Source organism: Ursus americanus, chromosome 7, assembly GCF_024610735.1.
Source record: "Ursus americanus isolate L20-20 chromosome 7, mUrsAme1.1.p, whole genome shotgun sequence".
Taxonomy (NCBI): domain Eukaryota; kingdom Metazoa; phylum Chordata; class Mammalia; order Carnivora; family Ursidae; genus Ursus; species Ursus americanus.
The window spans coordinates 79,511,969-79,533,103 of record NC_142133.1 but is presented as its reverse complement, the minus strand read 5'-3'; the positions used below and the strand labels follow the sequence as shown (position 1 = coordinate 79,533,103).

Here is a 21,135-nt window from a genome sequence, read left to right as displayed (position 1 = left end):
ATGCATTCTTTCCTAGGGCTTTCTTTGTGCAAACACTTGCATTAGAAGTGCTGATGCCGTAATAGTGATCACCATTAATGAATAATCAACCAAACCTTTTTTTCCCTAGGCATGCAAATTATAAAGTTGAGTTGGGATGTTTAGTTTTTAGAAGTGTGTTTTGTTTTGTCAATTGTCTAATTGTGGAATGGCACTTCATCTGCCGCCCCCCGACCCCCACCCTCCCACTATCCCACGCACTGCTTCCTGTTCTCTGAAATGCAGCCAAGTTTCCCACCATAGCCCTGCATGAACCAGCTTTGTCTAACTGGTCGACAAGGACACCGGCCTCATTCCTGCCTCCGTTGTTTGGTTTGTGTGTTAATCATGTCAGAATGGCCTTTCCGTTTCTCTCATCCAATGCTTGCCTTTCTTATTTGGGCTGACAGTTAACATAAAAGCGCAATCAACTGTTCAAAGTAATATCTGATCTAGACTAATAAATTTTTTTCTGACTTAAAGATTTCAGGCTGCACATATGTCCCAGGTCTGCCCCCTGCTCAAAACCTTACAGGTTTCAATAGAAAATATATTTTTTTTAAGTCATGAAGTGATTATGTCGCTTCTCTCAGAAACAATCCAGTGGCAGCCTTGGAGAGCTAGAAGTTGTGAGAACTCCCAGAGACCATGGAAGCAGGTGATGGACTGCAGAGAGCAAGGCTGGCTCGTCGGAGAGCACACCACTGCCAAGTGTGGCAGAACACACTCCCTTTGCTCGTGGCTGGTGGCCAGGAGGAAGAGGGAGCCCAGGGTGTGTGCCTGCAGATGCCAGTCAGGCCATCGGATCACCCTTGTGTTGTTCCTTTTCATGACAATAGCAACTGGTGTAGGACAGGGAATGCCACAGGTGGTTAAAAGGAGGGAGGAGCATGGAAGGGTCTAGAAGTACCTGTTGTGCCCAACCCCGCCCCTACCCTAGTTCTGCTTGTGAGCAGCAGCTCCAATAACTGCGTTTGCCTCCCCCAGGGAGGGCTGTGCAAGCCAAGATTGTGAAGAGGCCAGTAGGGAATCTCAGCTATAGAGATAGTCAAGAATGGCAAGTATATTTAGGAACAGATTTAACAAAAGATATGTAAGAATTCTATATCGAAAACTACAAAACACCACTGATAGAATGAAAGACCTAAATAAATGAGAGGTATGTGATGTATGTGGGTTGGAAGACTCGATGCAGACACGCTCCCCAGATTGATCTCAAGATGCACCACAATCCTAATCAAAATTCCAGCAGGAGAAATTGACAAGCTGATTCCAAAGCTTATATGGAAACACACAGGCCCTGGAATATCCCAAGCAAACTTGGGACAGAAACAAGTTGGAGAACTTAAACCATCTGACTTCAAGTCTTGTGAGGCAGTAGTGGTCTAGACTGTGTTGCCAGCAGGGGTCCAACAAAGAGATCAGTGGAACAAAGACAGTCTAGAAATAGATCCTCACTGACAGGTGTCTGTCACCACAGTTGCCAAGGCAGCGCACTGCGGAGATGAAGGTGTTTCTAGCACATGGTTCTGAAAAACTGGATCTTTCCATCAGAACAAATGAAGTACAGCCCTCTCTCTCACCCTATACAAACAGTACTGTGAAATGGATCATAGATTCAAATATAAAAGCTAAAACTATAAAGCTTCTGGAAGAACACATAGGAGAACATCCTTACAACTTGGGGCAGGCAAGGCTCCTTGAAAAGGACACAGAAGGCAGTAGCGTAAAAGAAAAAAAATTGTTAAATCAGACTTCATCAAAATGAGACACTTCTGCACACTCAAAAATGCTATTAAGAATAGCCTAACATTTGATGGGCCCCCAGTCAAGAAAGCAAAGAGCTTACACTTGAGGAAACGAAATTAATAGGGCAATTAGAACAGGGCTTTAAAATAAGAGCATATGATTAACATCCTTAAAAAGGCAAGGGAGGTCTTTAATTACTGGAACTGGGAAAGGTACTAGTGAAAAAGAACCAGTAAAAGGTGTGAAAGTAGAAAAATACATAGTTGTTGAAATAAAAACTAAATTTGCTAAATGGCAGGCCGCACACATAGGAAGAGAGGATTAGTGAGGCTGCATGTTGCTGGAACACGAGTTAAAGGAATGGACAGTGTAAAGTAAAAATCACGAGTCACAGAAAATAGACTCCGAGCGGTCAACATTAACATCCACCCAAAGGACTTGCAGAAAAGGAGGAAAAAATGGAAAAGGGGAAAGTTTTTAAAAAGTAATACCTGACAAATTCTCAGAACTAAAGGAAGATTTAAGATCTCAGGTTGAGGGGTGCCTGGGTGGCTCGGTTGGTTGAGCATCTGACTCTTGATTTTCGCTCAGGTCGTGATCTCAGGGTTGTGGGATCGAGCCCCATCGTGGGATTCTCTCCCTTTCCTTTGTCCCTCCCCCGCCCACATAAAAGATAAAATAAGATCTCAGATTAAGAGAGTGCACTGAATTCTAAGGACAACATTATACACACACACGTACATGTACACACACACTCACACGTATATACACACACACGTATATATACACACACACAGCGTGTGTGGTATGTGTGTGAGTATGCCTGTTTGTGTGTGTGTATATTTATGTACGGGTGGATAGGTGTGCATATCTCAGGACACATCCTGCTATCTTGACCTCAGGGATAAAGAGAAAATTAAAAATTTATCAAGAGGGGGAAAAAGCATATATATAGGAAAAAAGATTGGGGGCAGTATGCTAAAAAATGATTGTTTTGGCGTTTTGACTTTATAGATATTTTTGCTCCCTTCATTTTATGTATTTTATATATTGTAATGTATTGATGTTAAAATGATCAGGCAGGTATTAAGTTGTTTATGGTTAAGTTCCAGATGAATGTGAAAGAAGTTCAGGAAAGCAAAAAAGAGGTGGGAGGGACTTCAGTTGTTCACAACCGAGCTGGTCCCGACTGAGTTCGAAAGCTCTGTGGACCTGGAGTTTGTGGCACTAGCTATTGTACCCTGGAGCAAATTGCTTAGCATGTTTTAGCCCTGGTTTCCATGTCTCTGAAATAATCCAGCTGGGTTAGAATGCAGATCAGTGGCTCTCAACCAGGGTGATTTTGCGCCCCCCAGTTTGGTTACTAACAACTGAGAGGTGTGTGTGTGTGGGCGTGTGTGTGGGCGTGTACACATTCTATGGGCACTTCATGGGTAGAGGCCAGGGATGTTGTTCCAGACCCTGTGATGCGCAGGAGAGCTCCCAGCAAAGAATTTGCTGGGCCCAGATGTCAGTAACGCCAAGGCTGAAACCTTCATCTAGGTGTTCGAGTCTTCTACAGTTTTTTTTTTTTGAAAGATCGTATTTATTTATTTGAGAGAGAGAGAGATCCGGGGAGAGACAGTGAGAGAGGGAGGGAGAGACTCTGGAGCACATTCCCCATTGAGCGTGGAGCCCAATGCAGGGATCAGTCCCATGACCCCGGGATGATGACCTGAGCTGAAACCAAGAGTCGGATGCCCAACCCACTAAGCCACCCAGGCGCCCTCAAAGTCCTCTACAGTTTTTAAGAAACAAACAAAACAAAAACCAGAAGCTGCCACTGTGCTTAGCTTGCAAGTGCATAAACATTGATTGATTGATTACCTGACAACTACTGATTTTATGAAAGAAGGAAGTAGGATTAGTTTTCATTGAGTAACACATAACTGGAAGTAAACATATGTAGGAAAGTATTTCTTATTTAAAAGGAAATATCAAAGAGTATAAAACTCTTTACTTAACTAAGCACTGAGCTTTGCTGAAATGAATGTTTGACTGTCCAGAAAGGTGGTCACCTGCCTCTGTCTCTTTTCCTGGATAAAGTCGGAGTGGCAGGGAGGCATAATGATCGTCTGTAGGTTTTTGGCTGCTTATTACAAACTTTGTGCTTTCTGTACATTATGCTAATCTTTACAGCCAACTGTTCTCATTTTACAAATGCGCCATCTGAGATCCAAGGGCTAAACATGTTCCCGGGCCGCTCCAGGGCACTTGGCTTCCTGCTGGCCCAGGGCTGTGGGCAGGGCCCTTTCTTCTTCAAGGCCACCAAGTCTTCAGGGTGTCTGGCACACTGACCGACTATCTTCAAGATTTCCAGAAATCACTCCAAGATGGATGCTTAGTTCTTTTGACAAACAATAGATTTCAAAAAGTATCTCAAGAGTTGGGTTTTTTAAACCATGTTCACTCGGGCTTTTGAGTTTATAATTTAAGGCTAGTTTAAAAGAGGGAATATTTTATATTCTGATGAGGTTCAAGAGTGATTTTAAAGTCTTATGTCAAGAAGGCTGTTCTAATCAGAAGTAAAAATGAAGGGCTGTGCTTCTCATGCAGACATTGGCCACGTGACCACAGCCAGTCCTGAGAAGGACCTGTGCGTCCCTGAGGGCGAGCCCAGTACCCTGCATCGTAGCTCTGAACAAGCAAGCGTAGAGGGAGGAGGTGTAAACACACGGGTGTCAGGAAGCTAGCCTGTACAAATTTAGTAACACTTGCGTCTCATCTGCCTTTCTGACCTATATTGTTGAGCGTGTGCCACAAACCTCCTTCCTTTACCTGCCCCAGAGTCGTTTCCTAAAATACAGCCTAGTGATGTTACTTCTCTGCTCAAAAGTCTGCAGCATTTTCTTATTATCCACTTTGACGTTCACGAAGGTGAGTTCCAGAGCCTGGGAGAGACGAGGAAGGCCTGTGTGGGCTGTAGAATTGTAGGAAATTGGGGTCAGTCACAGGTAAGCAGGTGTCTATTCCCGCTTGACTGGCCGGAGACTTCAGCCTGCCCCTGTGGAGTATGAGAGGAGTGCTGTCTTAGCCTTTTCCAGATTGATTATGAGATTGCCACTGCCTCCCTTCATCGATCCAGTATAAGCCTCAGCTCAGTAAACACGGCAGAACACCAGAGGCAGACTGAGCCCCTTGTACCCCTCGGCTACCTGTCCAGGGGGCCCTTCTTGGAAATGACGTGCAGTTTCCCCAGTGTGCCACGTTTGGTGCTTCTCCCTCTGCACTTGCTCCTCTGTCTGCCTGAAAGGCCATTTTGCCCCTTTATTAGAGGAAATGGAGGCCTGAGGAAGTGAGAAGCTGGATCTGGAATTTTAACATCGCGCTTTGGGCACCCAGCCTGTGTCCTTCCTGAGGCGCCACACAGCAGGCTGACCGTTGGCGAGCCCTTGGGGGGGCCCCTCCTATTTCTGTCATCTTGTACTCATCTGATAGATCATGCCAAGTTTGAGTTATTATGAGGCCATGAGTCTGAATTATTTTAAAGTTGGAATACTGATCTGAAGCCTTTCTTCCAGAGCAGTGTTGTCTACTTCAAAGAAGTCACCTTGTTTGGTGACTTCGAGAGGAAACCCCATACCTTTTCCTGTGATGTTGCTGACACCATTCACAACATTTTTGGAAGTCTTCTCTAGAACTGCTTTTACTAGCACATTCTTTTGAGTATTTTAGAGGAGTGTGAGGATAGGTGGAATTTTTTTAGAGCTAGACATCAGAAATCAGTGGGGCATGTTCAGGAAGTGATCAGCTGTGGGTGACCACAGCTGGTCTGGAGCACGGTGAGTGCACGCTCAGTCTGTCTCTGAGGGCAGTTAGTTCCCAGAGGAGGCCCATATGGTTTGATCATGAGCATGTTTAATGTCCTAAGGCATCTGCTTGTGTAGGAACAGCACTCATTTCACTTGTGATTCAAAGAACAACAGAAAGAATTCACCATTTATGCCTTATACTGCTACATACCTTTCCTGTCTTGAGTTCTTTAAGTTTGGGGACTTTTCTGCTTGCTTTCCTGATTTGTCATGGATTGGCCCCATCTGACCTCTAACTGATCTCCAGCGGTCCCCAATATCTCTCTGTTCCAGGCTGGCTGAACTCTCCCTTCTTCACGAGCGTGTATCTGTCTCTGCACACTGTTTGCCGCCCAGCCCCACGCCTGGTCTGGACACACGCTCTCCTGTCCCAGGAAGACATTAACCTTCTTTACTCTCTTATGTTAGTTTTCTGTGGCTGCTGTGACAACTTACCATGAACTGAGTGCCTTAAATGACAAATTCATTTCTTCCCCTTTGCGGCCATCGCTGAAGCCCCAGCGGCCAAAATGAAGTTTAATCCCTTTGTGACTTTTGACGGGAGCCAGAACCGTAAAAGGCATTTCAATGCATTCTCCCACATTTGCAGGACGATTGTGTCTTCTGCTGTTTCTAAAGAGCTGAGACAGAAGTACAGTGTTCGAGCCATGCCCATCCGAAAGAATGATGAAGTACAGGTTGTGCGAGCACACTCCAAAGGTCAGCAAATTGGCAGAGTAGTCCAGGTTTACAGGAAGACCTACGGCATCTGCATTGGGCGAGTACGTCCAGCGGGAGAGGGCACAAGGCACGGCTGTCCAAGTGGGCATTCGCCCTAGCATGGTGGTTATCACTAGACCAAAACCGGACAAAGACCGCAAAAAGATCCTGAGATGTAAAGCCGAATCTTGCCAAGTAGGAAAGAAAAAGGGCAAATATAAGGAGGAGACAATTGAGAAGATGCAGGAATAAAGTAATCTTATATACAGCTTTCAATAAAAACGTAAAATGAAAAAGAAACGGACAAATTCATCTCGTGGCTCTGGATTCGCCAAGTCCGAGATGGGTCTTGTGGAGCTAAGATGATGGTGTTGGCAGAGCTCCTTCCTGGAGATCGGGGGTGAGCGCTTCCTTGCCTTTTCCGGCTGTTGGAGGTCAGCTGCATCTCGATTTGTGGCCAGTAGAGTCTTTCTCATACTCTGTCACTGTGACTCTGTCTTATTCTGCACAGGCTGCCGTAACAAAATACCCAGACAGGGTAGCTTAATCCACAGACATTCGTGTCTCATAGTTCTGGAGGCTGGAAGCCCAAGGCCAGGGTGTCAGCATGGCTCGGTTGTAATGAAGGCTGTCTCCCTGGCTTGCATATGGCTGCCTTCCCGCCATATCTTCTCATGGTAGAGAGTGAGTAGGCTTTCGGGGCGTCTCTTCTTGTAAGAGCACTTATCCCATCCTGAAAGCCCCACCCTCGTGATCTCATCCAAACCTAATTATCTCACGGAAGGCCTCCCTCCGCATACTGTCACACTGGGGGACAGAGAAGGGGGAGGAGGAGCACGACACCGTTTTGTCCATAGCGGACACTGACTCTCTGCCTCCCTCTTGCACAGGTAAGCATCCTGCGATCGCACGAGGCCCAACCCCAATGATCCAGGATAACCTCCCCATCTCAGATTCAGCTGATTAATGACTTGAGTTTCATTTAGAACCTCAATTCCCATTTGTCAGGTAACAGGACATCTTCACAGGGTCTAGGCACCAGGATGTGCACATCTTTGGGACAGGAGGGGACCTTATTCTGCCTTCCACACCTCACCTCTAAGTTCCGAGTTTTGCAGTTGAATCCGTTTTGACTCTTCAGCCAGAAATGAAAGAGTGCCTAATACGCAGGCCCTATTTACTCTTTAAATATTGCTCTTTATTATTCTCGAACAGGTTTATGTCTGTTGATCTTTGCTCCTCAATTAGATGGCAAGCCCTTGAGGTCAATGACTAATTCTTGGAGGCAAGTGTAGTTTAGGATAAAGAGCACATAGGTATTAGAACCTGGGTAGCCTAGAATAGAAGTTCACGTGCCCCTCAAAAAAGCCTGTCACGGGAAAATTAGTCAATCTTTCCGAACCTTCGTTTCTTCATATGTGAGGCGGGAATATTAATACTTTAAAATATTGTTAGTGAAGATTAACTAGACAGAAGTGACAGATGTGGCTCAGGGCACGCGGAAAGCATGGCAGCTGCAAATAAGCTTGCAGAGGCTGGCACGGAGGCTGGCAGATCATCGTCAGTGCCCCCAAATTTTCATTTGTGTGTTGTTACATTTCTGCTGCAAGTTCTGAGACTGTCCTCTTGTGTAGGAGAGAGAAACTTACCATTTCAGATGTGAGCAGTGTACTTATGGCCCGTTTTTGTACTCTGCTGGGTGAGGATTTATATAGATGGATGCAGAAGGGGGATTTGAGATGCCATAGGGCCACCAGCTGTGTTTTTAGAGCCCGTGAGCTCAGGCTGGTTTTTACCACCGTACCGTGTACCTACACAGTCACCTCAATATTGTCTCTTGGCCTACAAAACCAATATTTACTCTCTGGCTTTTTAGGAAAAAAGTTTGCCAGCCTCTGCATTAGGGTAGTGTCTCTGAAACTCCAGAGTGCCCCAGAATCCCCTGGAGGTCTTATTAAAACACGGGGTGCTGCGCAGCTTCACCTTGAGAGTTTCTGTTTCAGTAGGTGCAGGATGGAGCCTGAATATTTGCTAATTGACTAAGATCCCAGGTGACGCTGAAGCTGCTGGTCTTTGAGAATACTACCCCCCCAAACCCCCGCACGCACATGCACACGCACACATGTACACAGATGACTCTAAACATTGGCCTGAGCCCAAGGGTATCATGTATGTCCCCACAGATACAAAACAGGTTTTCTTACACAATAACAAGTATATTACATTTGCTCCATTTTTCAAAAAAGATGACAGTCCAGCTAGATATATTTTCTGGAACATCTTGTATACAGGTTTGTAGAAGCCGATATTATAATGGTTTGTTGAAAAGCAGTTTCAACAGTAATTTTTCCCACTCATAATAAGCTGCTGAGTTCTTATAAACATCCAGTTTATATTAGTTCTAAAACTTTTATTAGTTTAGAATATCCCAAGCTCTTTCTCAGCCCAGAGGTGTTCTCCCCCTCCCCCACACCGGGAAGTTGAAACTAACATTTTTTAGCTGTTCGACGTATCAGTGGGTGGAAAAATTCATCTTTATCAAGAAGGAAGCAACAGAAGACTTTCATTTTCACTTCTCTAGATTACTCTATCTTAAGGACTTGGTGCAGCTCTTCTTACTGAGAGAGGGAATCTCCTTTACCCTCAATCTGAATGTCCTAGAGTAATTGTCACTTCCTTGAAATGAGACGTACAAAGAAAGAAATGCTAATTTTCCCATAAACCCTTACTATCTTCCCCTTACAGAAGAAAAAAAATGTAATACTTTTATATGTGTATTTCTTCCTTTATTTGCAATGCTAATTAGAATATGGCTATTAAATTAATACAGAGCTTGAAATTAATAGAACTTTTTCTATTATAGATATATAATTAGGATAGAGCACTTTGAAAGAAACCTGTGCGGGAGTTTAGGAAGCGATATTTCATTCTGCGTGAAGAAGGTACTATATCTGGCATGATTTTCTACCTGTTACACGAGAAAATAACTAAATCATAGTAATCCCCAGTGATTGGCATGAATAGGGTGAAACTGGTATTCTACTACTTTGTTGTGGCATTGAAAACCAGGGCGTGGAATTTTTAAAAAGTGGTTTGGCGGTTCAGTCAAGAGAAGTAAAAGCCTTTGTGTGGGAAGATGCACGAAGATGCTCGTTGCTTTGTCCCAATCTTTAGCATAGAAAAAACCTGGAAGCCTCCTGTAACTGAATTAGGATATACTACTTGATGGGATTATGGTTATGTAGCAACATGGAGAAAAATGCTTATGATGACATTTTCAGACGGTAAAGCTCAGATACAAAATATATGTTACCATGTCTGTGATCAAAGGGAATAGGAGATTATGACAAATGATAAAGAAAAGAAAATGCTTCTGTATGGATGTTCATAAACTTGAGAGTGGACGCATAATAACAGTAATAAAAATCTGACACCCCTGAAGTATTTGTTGTGGGACAAGCCCTGTGCTAGATAAGTACATAAATACAATCCTCACCTCAGCTCTGTGAGTTCGGTACTATCAGCAACTCCATTTACAGAGGAGGTCAGTGAGGCACAGAGTAGTAATTTGCCCAGGGTTGTACAGCTGGCAATTAGAGAATCTGAGTTTCAAGACCAGACCTGCCTTCCCGTCTCTGCTTTTGACCATGGCACCCCACTTCCTGGTGCACAGTACACCTGGTGCGAATGAGGGTCCACAGTGGAGAAAAAGCAAGCAGTAAGCCTGCGGGACCGTCCTGGATATCAGCTGGCTGAGCCATAGTGATCCTTTTGAAAAACTCCAGGTGGTTTTGGTCGATCACAACTTCAGTATGAACGAGTACGTGAAAGCTCAAAGGTGAGTCAGGTGACCTTAGGGGAAGTATGCTTAAAAAAAAAAAAAAGAAGGTGGTTACCCCATTATTGAATTGTAAGAGCAACACTTTTAAGAGGGACCTCAGAATCTTAGATCTGAAAACCCCATTGTAGGAGGACACTGGAAGGACCTAGTACTTCTTCGCTTGGGAGGTAGGGGAAGGCATTCTCTAGGACGAGGAAGTGAGGCATATTATCTGTTCCTCTCTAGAGAGTATTTTCACGGGAGTAGGCTTTGACTCAAATATGAGAGAGAAGTGAGCTGGGTGAGCTGATCATTGGAAGGGTTTCAGCAGAGGCCTGGTGCCGCTTCCTCTACGGAAGTTGTAGGGGTTGGTGGGGTCATGGACTCTGAGACCTTGAGATGTCTTCCACTTACAAGTCTCTGAGACACTTGTGGTCTCTCTTCTGCTGGTTAAGAATAATGATTGGAATTTAGGTGGGTAACTTGTGGAATCCTGTCAGCAGTGATCAACGTATTAATCATGGAAGGGTAGCTAATCAGAAGGGACACTAAGACTTGTGACTTCAAGTCCCAGGTATTAACAGGAATCATACTTAGGGTCGTCATATTTATTTGGTAGGGAATTTAAGCTCATCTAGGCTGGCCTTTTTCACCTGGTATATAGGGTCTGCGAACAGGCTTAAGAGGTTTGTACATCCCGAAAATTGTATGGGAAATTATGTAAAGATGCTTTTTCTTGGAGAGGTTATTAGAAACATTTTTCTGATTTTTATTGGTTTCTGCAATAAAAGATTCAAGAACCACTGATGTAGCTAAACCCCCATGTTTTACAGACGTGGATACCATCACAGAGTTGACTTCCTGCCTTACTTACTGTAAAACATCGACGACATTATTCAGGGAGTATCTGAACCTGTTTCCTCATCTGTAAACTCTCCCAGAGTCACAGAGCTGAAAGGTTATGTGTGTGTGTGTGTGTGTGTGTGTGTGTGTGTGTGTGTGTGTGTGTGTATGTGTGTATGTATCTAAAATCTTTCCTGCATGAATAGCAACTGTTACATGAGGCTTGGAGACCAGCGCTTTTTCCAAGGCTGCTTGTTCCTCGGTGTGAAGACTCGGGAGGCCTTTCCACACCACAGGAGTGGTCTTTTCTGCTGGTCTGCTGTGCTCTCAAAGAAGTGGGACAGGGTGGGAGTCTGGTGAGCATCTGTAAATAATGGGAATTGTATCCTTAGGGACGAGGAGGCAGAAATCAAGGGGAAAAAGGCTGAAAGCAATTTGCAGTGACAAAATGCACACTCTGTGATGGGGCTGGTCAAGCCGCTTTGCCCACAGGGGGCATCTGTGTGATTGGATGTAAGGTTTCTAATAGCCCATAGTCCACAGTGAGCAGATGTTGATCTGCCTCCCTGCTTTCCATGTCAGATACGCGGGGATTCCAGGCTCTGGGAGAGCCTTGCCAGCTCTTCAGCCAGGGCCTCTCCCTCCTCCTCTGATTTGGTCGTAGGGCAGCCCTAGGATGGGAAGTAGCTCTTTGGATAAGGAGAGTCTGGGGTGAGTCAAGCAGCTGGCTGCTCAGCTTCAGTCTCCTGGACCGGATTCTGAAGGACAAAACTCCTGTAAGCTTTACCTCCTCTCAGAAGCCTTTTCCATCACCAGCCTCAGAAAATGTACTCTCTTCCTCATTTCAAGCTCTAGTTCTATGTCCCCTAATGTGCACGGCGGTGGATTGTTCTTGAGCATTTATCTTCGCCTTCCTGAATTGTGCCTTGGCAGCTACCAAGCTTTATTCATCTTTGTGCCCTCTAAATTCAGCTTTCTTAAATCCAAGTCTTCCCGTGTCACTTTACAGCCTTTGGGGGCCCTCCATTACCTGGGATGCAGTCCTTCATCTGGCCCCTGCCTGCTGCTCCCCATCCTCTGACCACACCTGGTCCCCCCTGAGCTCCCCAGGGTCGTTCTCTTTCCAGCTGTGCTCTGCACTGAACCGACTGGCGTGTGACTCTTTCTTACGGAGCTTTGCTTTTTGAGGCAGGGGCTCTGCTTCATGAATCTTTGTGTTCATTAGTGCTTGCTGCAGAAAAGCCTTTCTACATGATTGGATTTTTACCCTTTAGTAACCAGGAATGTTCTAGATTGAGAGTGGGTATTCGGGAAATACAGAACGAGTAAAAATACAAGTGAATGTTGATAGGGTTTTCTGTACTCTGAGCCTATAACCTAAAATGACAAAAAGGACAGCATAAAAAATAAACCTCATCTAGTAAATCAGTCTCAGTTCTCCCCCCCCTTCCTCCCTAATGTACTTTTGTGAGCAGTGGGAGTTTTATATAGAGGCAGCTGGGGCTATGTGGAGTTCTTCACACAGACTTCCAACTGTCACTTTGTTGTCATTTATCGAGGGCAGGATCAAAGACTGTGATGATCTCAGACAAAAGTGTTCATATTTCGGTAGCCAGCCCACACCTTGACCTTAATTAATAACGTCATTGCTAGCTTCCTGTGCTGGACATAACCAGACTGGATACATCCGTGATCACCTCCATAAGGACTGGTGGTTTTCGTAAGGTTAAAGGGGACACCCCAGGAAAGGGTTAAAGGAAATGAGTTTTGAAAATAGAAAAGAGCACAGTGCGTTGGAGACCTGGCAGGTGATGAAGCTCCGAGAGAGACCATGTTTCTCTTATCTTGCTTGTCTTGAGCACGGGCTCAAGGGTTGTAAGATAGGAAGGGTGTTCTTATCAAACCCTTTTTGGTTTGTAGGTACCTGTGTCTTGTCGGAGATGATTCAGGTCGGTACTCAGGTTCCAAAGTCTGCCTCTATCATGTCAGCTTGTCCGGGAGAGACTGCGGTGGAAAAAGACGGATCATCATATCCTCAGCAGGCACAGAGAGCCAAAATTATCTAGCCATTGTAGCAGACACTTCCATTTATTTTATTTTTTTGATTCTACATGTTGTTTTCTAATTATAAAGATGATATGAGCTTAGTTTGGAAGATTCAGAAAAGCGGTAGCACAAAGTCACGGCTGGAGGCCGGTCTCACTCCCCCTGTGACAGGCTGTGGTGCGCTCCTGGCCCGCAGCCCTGTGGGACCGTGGCCGCGGCCCGGCTGGTCGGAGCTGCGGCCTCCGGGCTGGCTGTTTCCACTCCCGCGGCAGCTCCCCCGTCTGAAGGATACCCACGGGGAGAGGATACAGTGCTGCAGAGACAGCTGGGCTGGTACCTGGCATACACCAGCCACACTGATGGAGTGCCTGCTATTTTTACCATCACTTAGCATTTTGATGGATTTTCCTTTCAGCCTCTTCTCTACATTTTAACTTTTTATAAAGTTGAAGCTAAATATGCAGTTTTATATCCTGCCTTTTTTTCCCTGAAATGTGTCTTCTGTCCTGAGCATATTCCTACTTCATGATTTCAGAAGCCTACAGAATATTCCATTTTGTAGAGATAGTTATTTACCTATTTGCACATTGTTGGCGCCTTATATACTCTCTGTTTTCATTCTTCACAGATTACTTTGCACACGCATCTCTGATCACCTGGATTATTCCCTTAGAATGGACTTCTGGAAGTGGGGTCATTGGATGGCAAAAATGTTTGAGACTTTTGATACAGATTACCAGATGGTGAACTGAAAGGTTTCATCTGGGCTGACTCTGGAAATAAAGCTCTAAAAATGGTGTTCTCCCACAGGATGGAAGATCACAGGGCAGAGATCCTGTCGGAAACAGGATTATCTCTGACTTGAAGCAGTTGTTCCCTCAGGAGCCCGCGCGCTCCGACTCAGATGCAAAACCAGGCGATGTGTGGGGTCGCCAGCGTGAGGGGAAATGGTCTCCTTCGTTTTCACTTGTGCAGATTATCCTGACATTAAAATTGTGGCACACAGTTGAATATTCATCACCATGGCATCTAGGGAGTGTCCTTGTAAAGCTGCCACTGTAGAGAACATACGTCTCTTCTTCAGCCCCGGGCAAAGCTGCCTGCGTGGATGGTTGGTACGTGGGGTGTCAGCAGGAGTTTGCCTCAGCCGGACCCCTGAGGGGCCGATGGTCTGGCCGGGAGCAGGGGCTTGGACTGTGTTATGTCAGGGTGACCTCCCGACCCCCATTTCTCTCTGGTTGGGGCCCTTGGTGTTTGGGTTACCAGGGCGTGTGCTTGGCTGGAGGACTGGAGCACATTTGTGTTAGCTGAGAGCCGAGAGTAGTGTCTGTGTGACGGGTACGTGGGAGAACATGGGAGGATGGGGCGTCAGGGAACCGGAGATCTTGTTACAGCTCTGCTGCAAACCTGCTGTGTGAACTTTGGCAAGTCAGCACCCTCTCTGAGCTTTGGTTTCCTGTCTGTAAAGAGAGGATTCTGGACCAGGTCCCATTTCAACTGAAAAGACCCAGCAGTGGGCGTGCATGGCCCTGAGGAGGATGGCACATGGGACCTATGCTCGCCTGTGATGCTTTGGAGAGCTGAGAGCTGCGGGCAGACCAGGGCCTTGAAACCCAAGAAAGCATTCAAAGCCTCTGAGCACATGGGGCTCCATGCTGCTCCCTGGGGTTGATTACCTTCCTGTTCCTTCTCTGGAAATTACTACCTGACTTTGCAGCCCCAGTTCAGACCTCCCCTTCTTGGTGTCTCTGAATCCTCAGCACCTGGCACATTGCAGACCATCAGTGGTGTGGACTCGTGTGTCTTTTCCCTAGACATCGATGCCAGCTACCATGCTCACTCTTGTCTGTGTCCCGCCCCAGCATATGGTCCTGCCCCTGTTGCAGGGTTGGAGGTGTTGAATGAAATATTGGAGGTGGTCGTAGGGATTGGTTGAAGTTGAATTGGCTGTGGGACCCGGGCTGTCCTTTGGCAGTGCTGGGTCTGTGGCTTGCTTCCTCCCTGTGCTTGGTCCGCTGACTAGGAGTAAAGGGGCTGCCTTTTGTCCCTTTGGATCCAGCTATTTTTGCTTGAAGTATATGCACTGGGCTTTCTCCTTGATATGAGAGTTTTTTTTAAATAACAGAATTAGGTAAACTAAAAAGCACACAGTAAAACCCAGTGCTTCTAAATTCAGAATGTACGTGTGCTTACTGGCTTCATAAGAGATTTTTCAGTGAGAATCTCTCATTTCATCCCTTTGATTGGATTGGTGGGAAGTGGGACTTTTGGACTGTGAGGTGTGGGAAATGGAAAGGCTGCAGGGTTAGAATTGAGAAGAAACGGTCTTTCTTGTCCTGCCATAGTTTCAGGGACTTGGATTTTCATTTTCCTAAGTCCCTCCCACATGAAAGATGTTTGGATCTGGATCATTAATAAGAACCAGAGTTTAAGATATATTTGAACAACGGCAGAGGCAAGAGAGTGAGCTCTTTTTAGAGAAACGGCTTTCAACAATTTTGTAAATAAAAGCTGATAGACCAGTTTGGGTTCTTTCCAGAAACTTTATTCCCAAGCTATTTATTTCAGGTTCCTATTTTAAGTTTGTTTCTGGCAAAAGAAAAATAAAGGCACTCAATTACTTTCCGTTCTCTAGTAGGAAAATCTCAAACTTCAGGCGATCTGGAGCAGTAGGTCAGTCAATGAATACATATTTATGGAGGGTTTACTGTTCCTACAGTGGGCACCATGCTGGGTGTTTCAGGAAGACACGGAGAGATACGGGGCTGTGGTCTTTATCAAGAAGCTACAAATCTGTTCACAAGAAGAGAAATTTGTGTTAACCCCAGGTAGATCAGCGTGAAGACGTTTCCACTGACCCAAGCTGGGACAGTCTGAGCATCAGAAAATAAAGATTGCAGTGGACCAGAACACGTTAAATATAAATATATGAGATCATGGTGATGATGATGAGCTCAAAACTTCATTGATCATGACTGGGGTGTGGGAATCAACACATTGTTTCAAAGATTTGTAAGGGAAAGAATTTTTAAAAATATAACCTGTACTTGGCAATCAGTTGAGAGGCCCAGAAGGAGGAGTGAAAGGAAGTTCACTTGTACTTCTTGGTGCTGGAATGTGAAGCCTTGCTATTTCTCCTCTGCGTCAGCTTGGCTGACTGCCAGTGAAGAGAAGACAGGTTCCTCTTTCCCACAGGTGACCACGGGCTGGAAGGCAGCCTGCAGAATGAACAGAGGGTGGGTTTGACCCCTGCCCCACCTCTTACCAACCGGGTGATCTCTGGCAAGTCTCTAACCCTGCCGAATTTCACCAAATTTATTCAGAAGATAATAGGGATGATAATATTAAGACCTCATAGTGTTATCAAGTTAAGTTGAACAAAGGCTTAAAGGCCACCTAATAGGCATTAACTGAAAGGAATTCCCTCCCCCTGCCCTTTGGGTGTTCACTTAGAGCTGTAAGGGCACTATTTTGGGGGCACCATGTGACTCCCAAGGCGACTTTGGCCTTTGCATTCCTGTTTCTCTCACTCCGTGGAGTGATCTCAGCCCCAGATGTCTGCTGTGGCTGTCACTCCCTTCCAAAGCCACACTGGAATTGCCCACGTCTTGACCACCAACTTTGAAACAGTTATAAAAGAGCATGTGGTTTGAAAGGAACTTTCCTTCGCTGTTAACCACGTGTGCTAAAATTCTAACTGGAGTGATCTAGACTGTATAACTGACCCATCTCTGAAATGGAATTTTAAAAATCTAAAATGTGGGCCCCTGGTTTGGGCTAGGGAAGCTGTTTTTCTTAGTGAAATTAACACCAGTACAGAGCAGAACAGTAGGTTTTGGGGTGAGACACACATGGATTTGAAGCCCGGCTTAGCCACTTGCTGACCCTGTTTCCCAGGACAAATTATTTGATCTCTTTGAGCCTCTACTTATTTTCACCATGATGAGAAAGAATGCATAGGTCTTTTAAAGTGGTTGCGAGGTGTAGAAAAAGCATATGTTGTCTGTGCTCCGTAGAAATGGCATCCGTGCTGCTGTTAACTACCGCGTGTGCTGTTGGGTGTGTGCTGAGTGTGGCTGAACTCGTGTCCCTGCACTATTCTTTGATTCTTACCTTAACCTTGTTTGTATCCTACAGCAGATTTCTAACCTTCACATGGCTGAGACATTTGGCCATTTACTCACCAGAATCACATACTCCCTGAAAGGCATGAGCCTGGAACCAGATCTTCTGGGAGTTCTTCCGGCTCTGGCACACGTCAGGACCTGTGTGTGTATTCTTCTGTCTTGTTTGCTGAGTGTGGTCTCAGAAATGCATTTAATTTATCCAGAACTCTCAGGTCCTTTTCTGAAATGTCAAAGAAAAAAACAAGGAAAAGGGCTTGAACAGTGAGATTAATTTTCTCTTATGTTTGTGAGACCCACGTGGGAATCCCCAAAGGCCAGCACTGGATGTCTAGGGCGTAGCACCACCCTGGTAAGATGGGCGGGCATGCCATTCATGGATCATAGGAATCCGGCTCAGGGTCAAGGGCTGCCCATCACAAACGAACGTTCCCCTCCTTTGCCCCGGTTATCAGGCCTGGGGACTGGCATTGGCTGACAGTGGTTTTATTTACCCGAGGAAGCATTCACATTTAAGTTTATGCTGCATGTCTGTCTGCCCTGTTGTGCCTACAAGTAGTTGTGTTACATTTCTCGTTGAGATCAGGAAAACATAGAAATCAGGTGCCTGGGATGCCTGGGTGGCTCAGTCGGTTAAGCGTCTGCCTTCCACTCAGGTCATGATCCCAGGGGTCATGGGATCGAGTCCCACATTGGGCTCCTTACTCAGTGGCCTGCTTCTTCTTCTGCCTGCTGCTTCCCTTGCTTGTGCTCTCTCTCTCTCTCTGACAAATAAATAAATAAATAAATAAAATCTTTTTTAAAAAATCAGGTGCCTAATGCAAATAGAAGTTGCTTTATCTTTTGGCTGGATTCACTTAAAAATTCACTATCTGGCTGGATTCACTTAAAAATGTCTGACCTAGAAGTAAGGGGATTATAGTCAACCACATTAACTTACTAGAATTACCTGGGTTTCCTCCTCCCCTGCCCCCCCCCCATTTCTGAATCGGAGATCTGAGGCAGGATGGTGGCTTCTACAGTCTGATAAGATCCATGTATGATTTTGATGTCCAACAGGGATTGGGAACCACTGAGCTGGAGACCCAGAATCTGGGTTTCCAAGCATTAAAGGTGCTGTTTTATGGCCTAATGGTAGTACAATGCCATCAGATAGATGACGAGGGTTTGCTTTTTTTGTTGTTATTCAGCAACATGTGTGTTGTCTTGTATTTCAGGCACAAAGATAAGTAAAACTTAGTCCCTGTCCCTAACACTTCTAACATTGAGAAATACATTACCAGACAATTTCAGGGTCCATGCTGAGCGCAAAGACAGGGAAGCGCCAAAGCCAGATACCAGGGGCACAGGGCAGAATCACGGAAGGCTTCCTGGAGGATGTACAGGAGTCGGGGAAGGCAGGGCGCCTGAGGGGAGGATGTGTCTGAGCACAGCACAGAGGCACTCAGTTGACCTTTGTGGCCCCAGCCTGCGCTCCGAGGTCCACCACTCTTGCTGTGTGGAAGGAGAGCTGTGGCACGTGGCTCCTGGTTAGGACTGTGAGCCTCACACGGGAGAGGAGCAGGCATCTCTCGCTGAGTTTCTAGGAGAGGGCTCAGTCCGTAGGCCACGGAGGAGTCCTAGGAGATGTGGAAGGCATCGGGGTACCCTTGGAGCCTCATCCGATGTGCTGGAGACCGCGGGGCTTGTGCGAGGAGGCTCTTTTCCGTCCTGGCCATTGTGTTCCTTCCTTGGGATCCGTTGCCAACGCAACGGGCGTTGTCAGGACAGCAAAGTGATTTCTGTTCCTGGTGCAACTTGACTTTTTTCAGATTTGTATCCTGTGAATGTGTTCAGTTTTGTTCACAACTTAGGAAGAAGCTGTTAAGGATGGGGACGGAGAGGTTGCCGTATTAACGGTGCATCTCCTACTGCTGTCGTAGCTCACGTGGAGAACGAGGAGCAGTACACCCAGGCTCTGGAGAAGTTCGGTGGCAACTGCGTGTGCAGAGACGACCCGGATTTAGGAAGTGCGTTCCTGAAGTTCTCAGTGTTTACAAAGGAGTTGACAGCTCTTTTCAAAAACCTGGTAAGTGTCATCACACACGTGCGGCTGTTGGGCCGCGTGTGAAGTGCCTGCATTCCTTTAGTTGGAAAGGTAGCTCTGTGGAGGATAGCCAAGGTGTGTCTGATAAACTGGTAATAAATTTCAACACTCATGCGGGCCTAAAGGAGTTATATTTTCTATACCTATTAGGTCACTTTGGAATAAATTTTAGAATTCTAGTTTTTACGGTAACATGGCTTTTTAAATTCAAGTCAGCATTTTAAATATGCACAGCTGTGGAACAGAATGAATAAATGCATTCATCTTCTTAAGGGCCTCTGACTTTAATTTTTAAGTTTTTAAACTATATAGAATCATCTGTTTCTGGTAATTATGGCGGGCATTTAAAACTTACAATATTTAATAAATATGTTCCAGGCCTGTCTCACACAGCAAGGTAACCTATAATCAAAGCACAGAAATTGCCATGAATATTTAAAGGCCTTTTATGCTCCCAAATGCAGAGCCTAAAAAAAGTCACTTTTTAAGCACGTGGGAACATGGAGTCGGGACTTCTTGCCTGCGGTAGGTGCTGGGTAACGTGGGTGAATGGGGTTCTTTCTTGTGCTTGGCAGCTCTGTGCCTTCCTCATTGTGGGAACAGAATTCTGAACAAGTGGGCAGCCTGAGAGGGTGTTTGTGACCCTGCTGCCTGGCTTCTTCCACAAGGGGAATACACACTGGGATGGCCCCAGCCTCTCTTTCCTGTTTTTCTCCCCCAGCTTCAAAAGGTCATGGGTGACCAGAGCAGGTCAAGGTCGCAAACAGCAGTGCCATTCTCATTTCTCCTGTCAGCAAGCAAATAACAAGTGAAAAAGTAGCTCATCGTTCTTGAAATGGTGATGATGGCGGGTTTGTACATCTGGCCTTGGCAGGGCAGAAAGAAGGGAACATTGTGTATGAGTTAATAACGGGGAAGGGGAAGAACCAGATCCTTAAGGCTCTGGGTCTCTCTCCCTGTCTTCACTTGTAAAAGGTTTCAGTTGGAAATGGTAAAATTAAAAAGCCGTTACTGTGCTTAGGTTTTTTTACTCGGTCTCATTTGCAATCTCTTGGGGTCTTTTCTCGAATTTGTAGCTCATTTCTTCTGCTCCAAACAAGCTGGCAGCAAGCACCTTGACCGGGGAGCCCTCGCCCCTGCCGTCAGCCCCACTCCCTGAACCCTGGCAGACATGCTTATTAGGTTCTCACCACTGAGTCGGGTTGGAGCCTTTTTTTTTGAACTGGAGAAACTGAATGGCCCCAGGGAAGACCTGTGGGGGTCTTCTTGGGACACAGCCTGCAGCCCACTCTCCCAGCCCCTCAGTGGGTTGGCCCCATCCCGGCTCTGGGCACCTCACTCCTAAGTAGGAGTGAACAGCCTCCAGAGTGAAAGAGACCAAAATAAGCAGAGAAAAGGACTTAGAGGAAACAGGGGTAATGGAAATAGCAAAAGAAAGCTTTGAAGAAACTACGTGTAATTCTTCTGAGAGATCGGAGTAGATGTGGTATCAGAGGGAAGGAGTAGGGGTGCAGCTATGGTTAAAGAAAGGGGACAATTAATGTAAGAAAATATTAAAGCAAAAATCCAGTGACATGGTTGGAATAGAAGTCTGTCAGAAAATAGGTCAAAAAACGAAGCAAAACCAAAAAAGTGGAAAACGGATAAAAGAGATGAGGATTAATCCTTAAGGCCCATCATTCAGTGGACAGGTGCCTTAGAGAGAATGGAAGACAGGAGGGCGTCATGAGGATAAGATGGTCCCTGAAACCCAACCACTTGCGTCTTCAGATTGAAGGCTGGTCAGAGCCCAGAACAGGGAGGGAGGAGGCCCCCAGGCATCTCCGTGTGAAATTGCGAACAATCTTCACATTTCCAGAAGGCACATGGTAGATTAGGAATCAGTGGTATTGGACGTCT

General features: G+C 45.7%; 1 protein-coding gene and 1 pseudogene across 2 annotated transcripts in view; both read left to right on the top strand.

Annotated features, from left to right (window-relative positions):
* LOC123778552 (large ribosomal subunit protein uL24 pseudogene) lies at positions 1-19,063 on the top strand (annotated as a pseudogene).
* ASAP2 (ArfGAP with SH3 domain, ankyrin repeat and PH domain 2) overlaps positions 1-21,135 on the top strand; it is a 168,692-nt gene that overhangs the window by 58,836 nt on the left and 88,721 nt on the right. For both annotated transcript variants that reach the window (XM_045775983.2, XM_045775984.2), the window contains exon 3: positions 19,073-19,218. In XM_045775983.2, the coding sequence (XP_045631939.1) occupies positions 19,073-19,218 (146 nt within the window). The remainder of the gene's footprint in view (positions 1-19,072; positions 19,219-21,135) is intronic.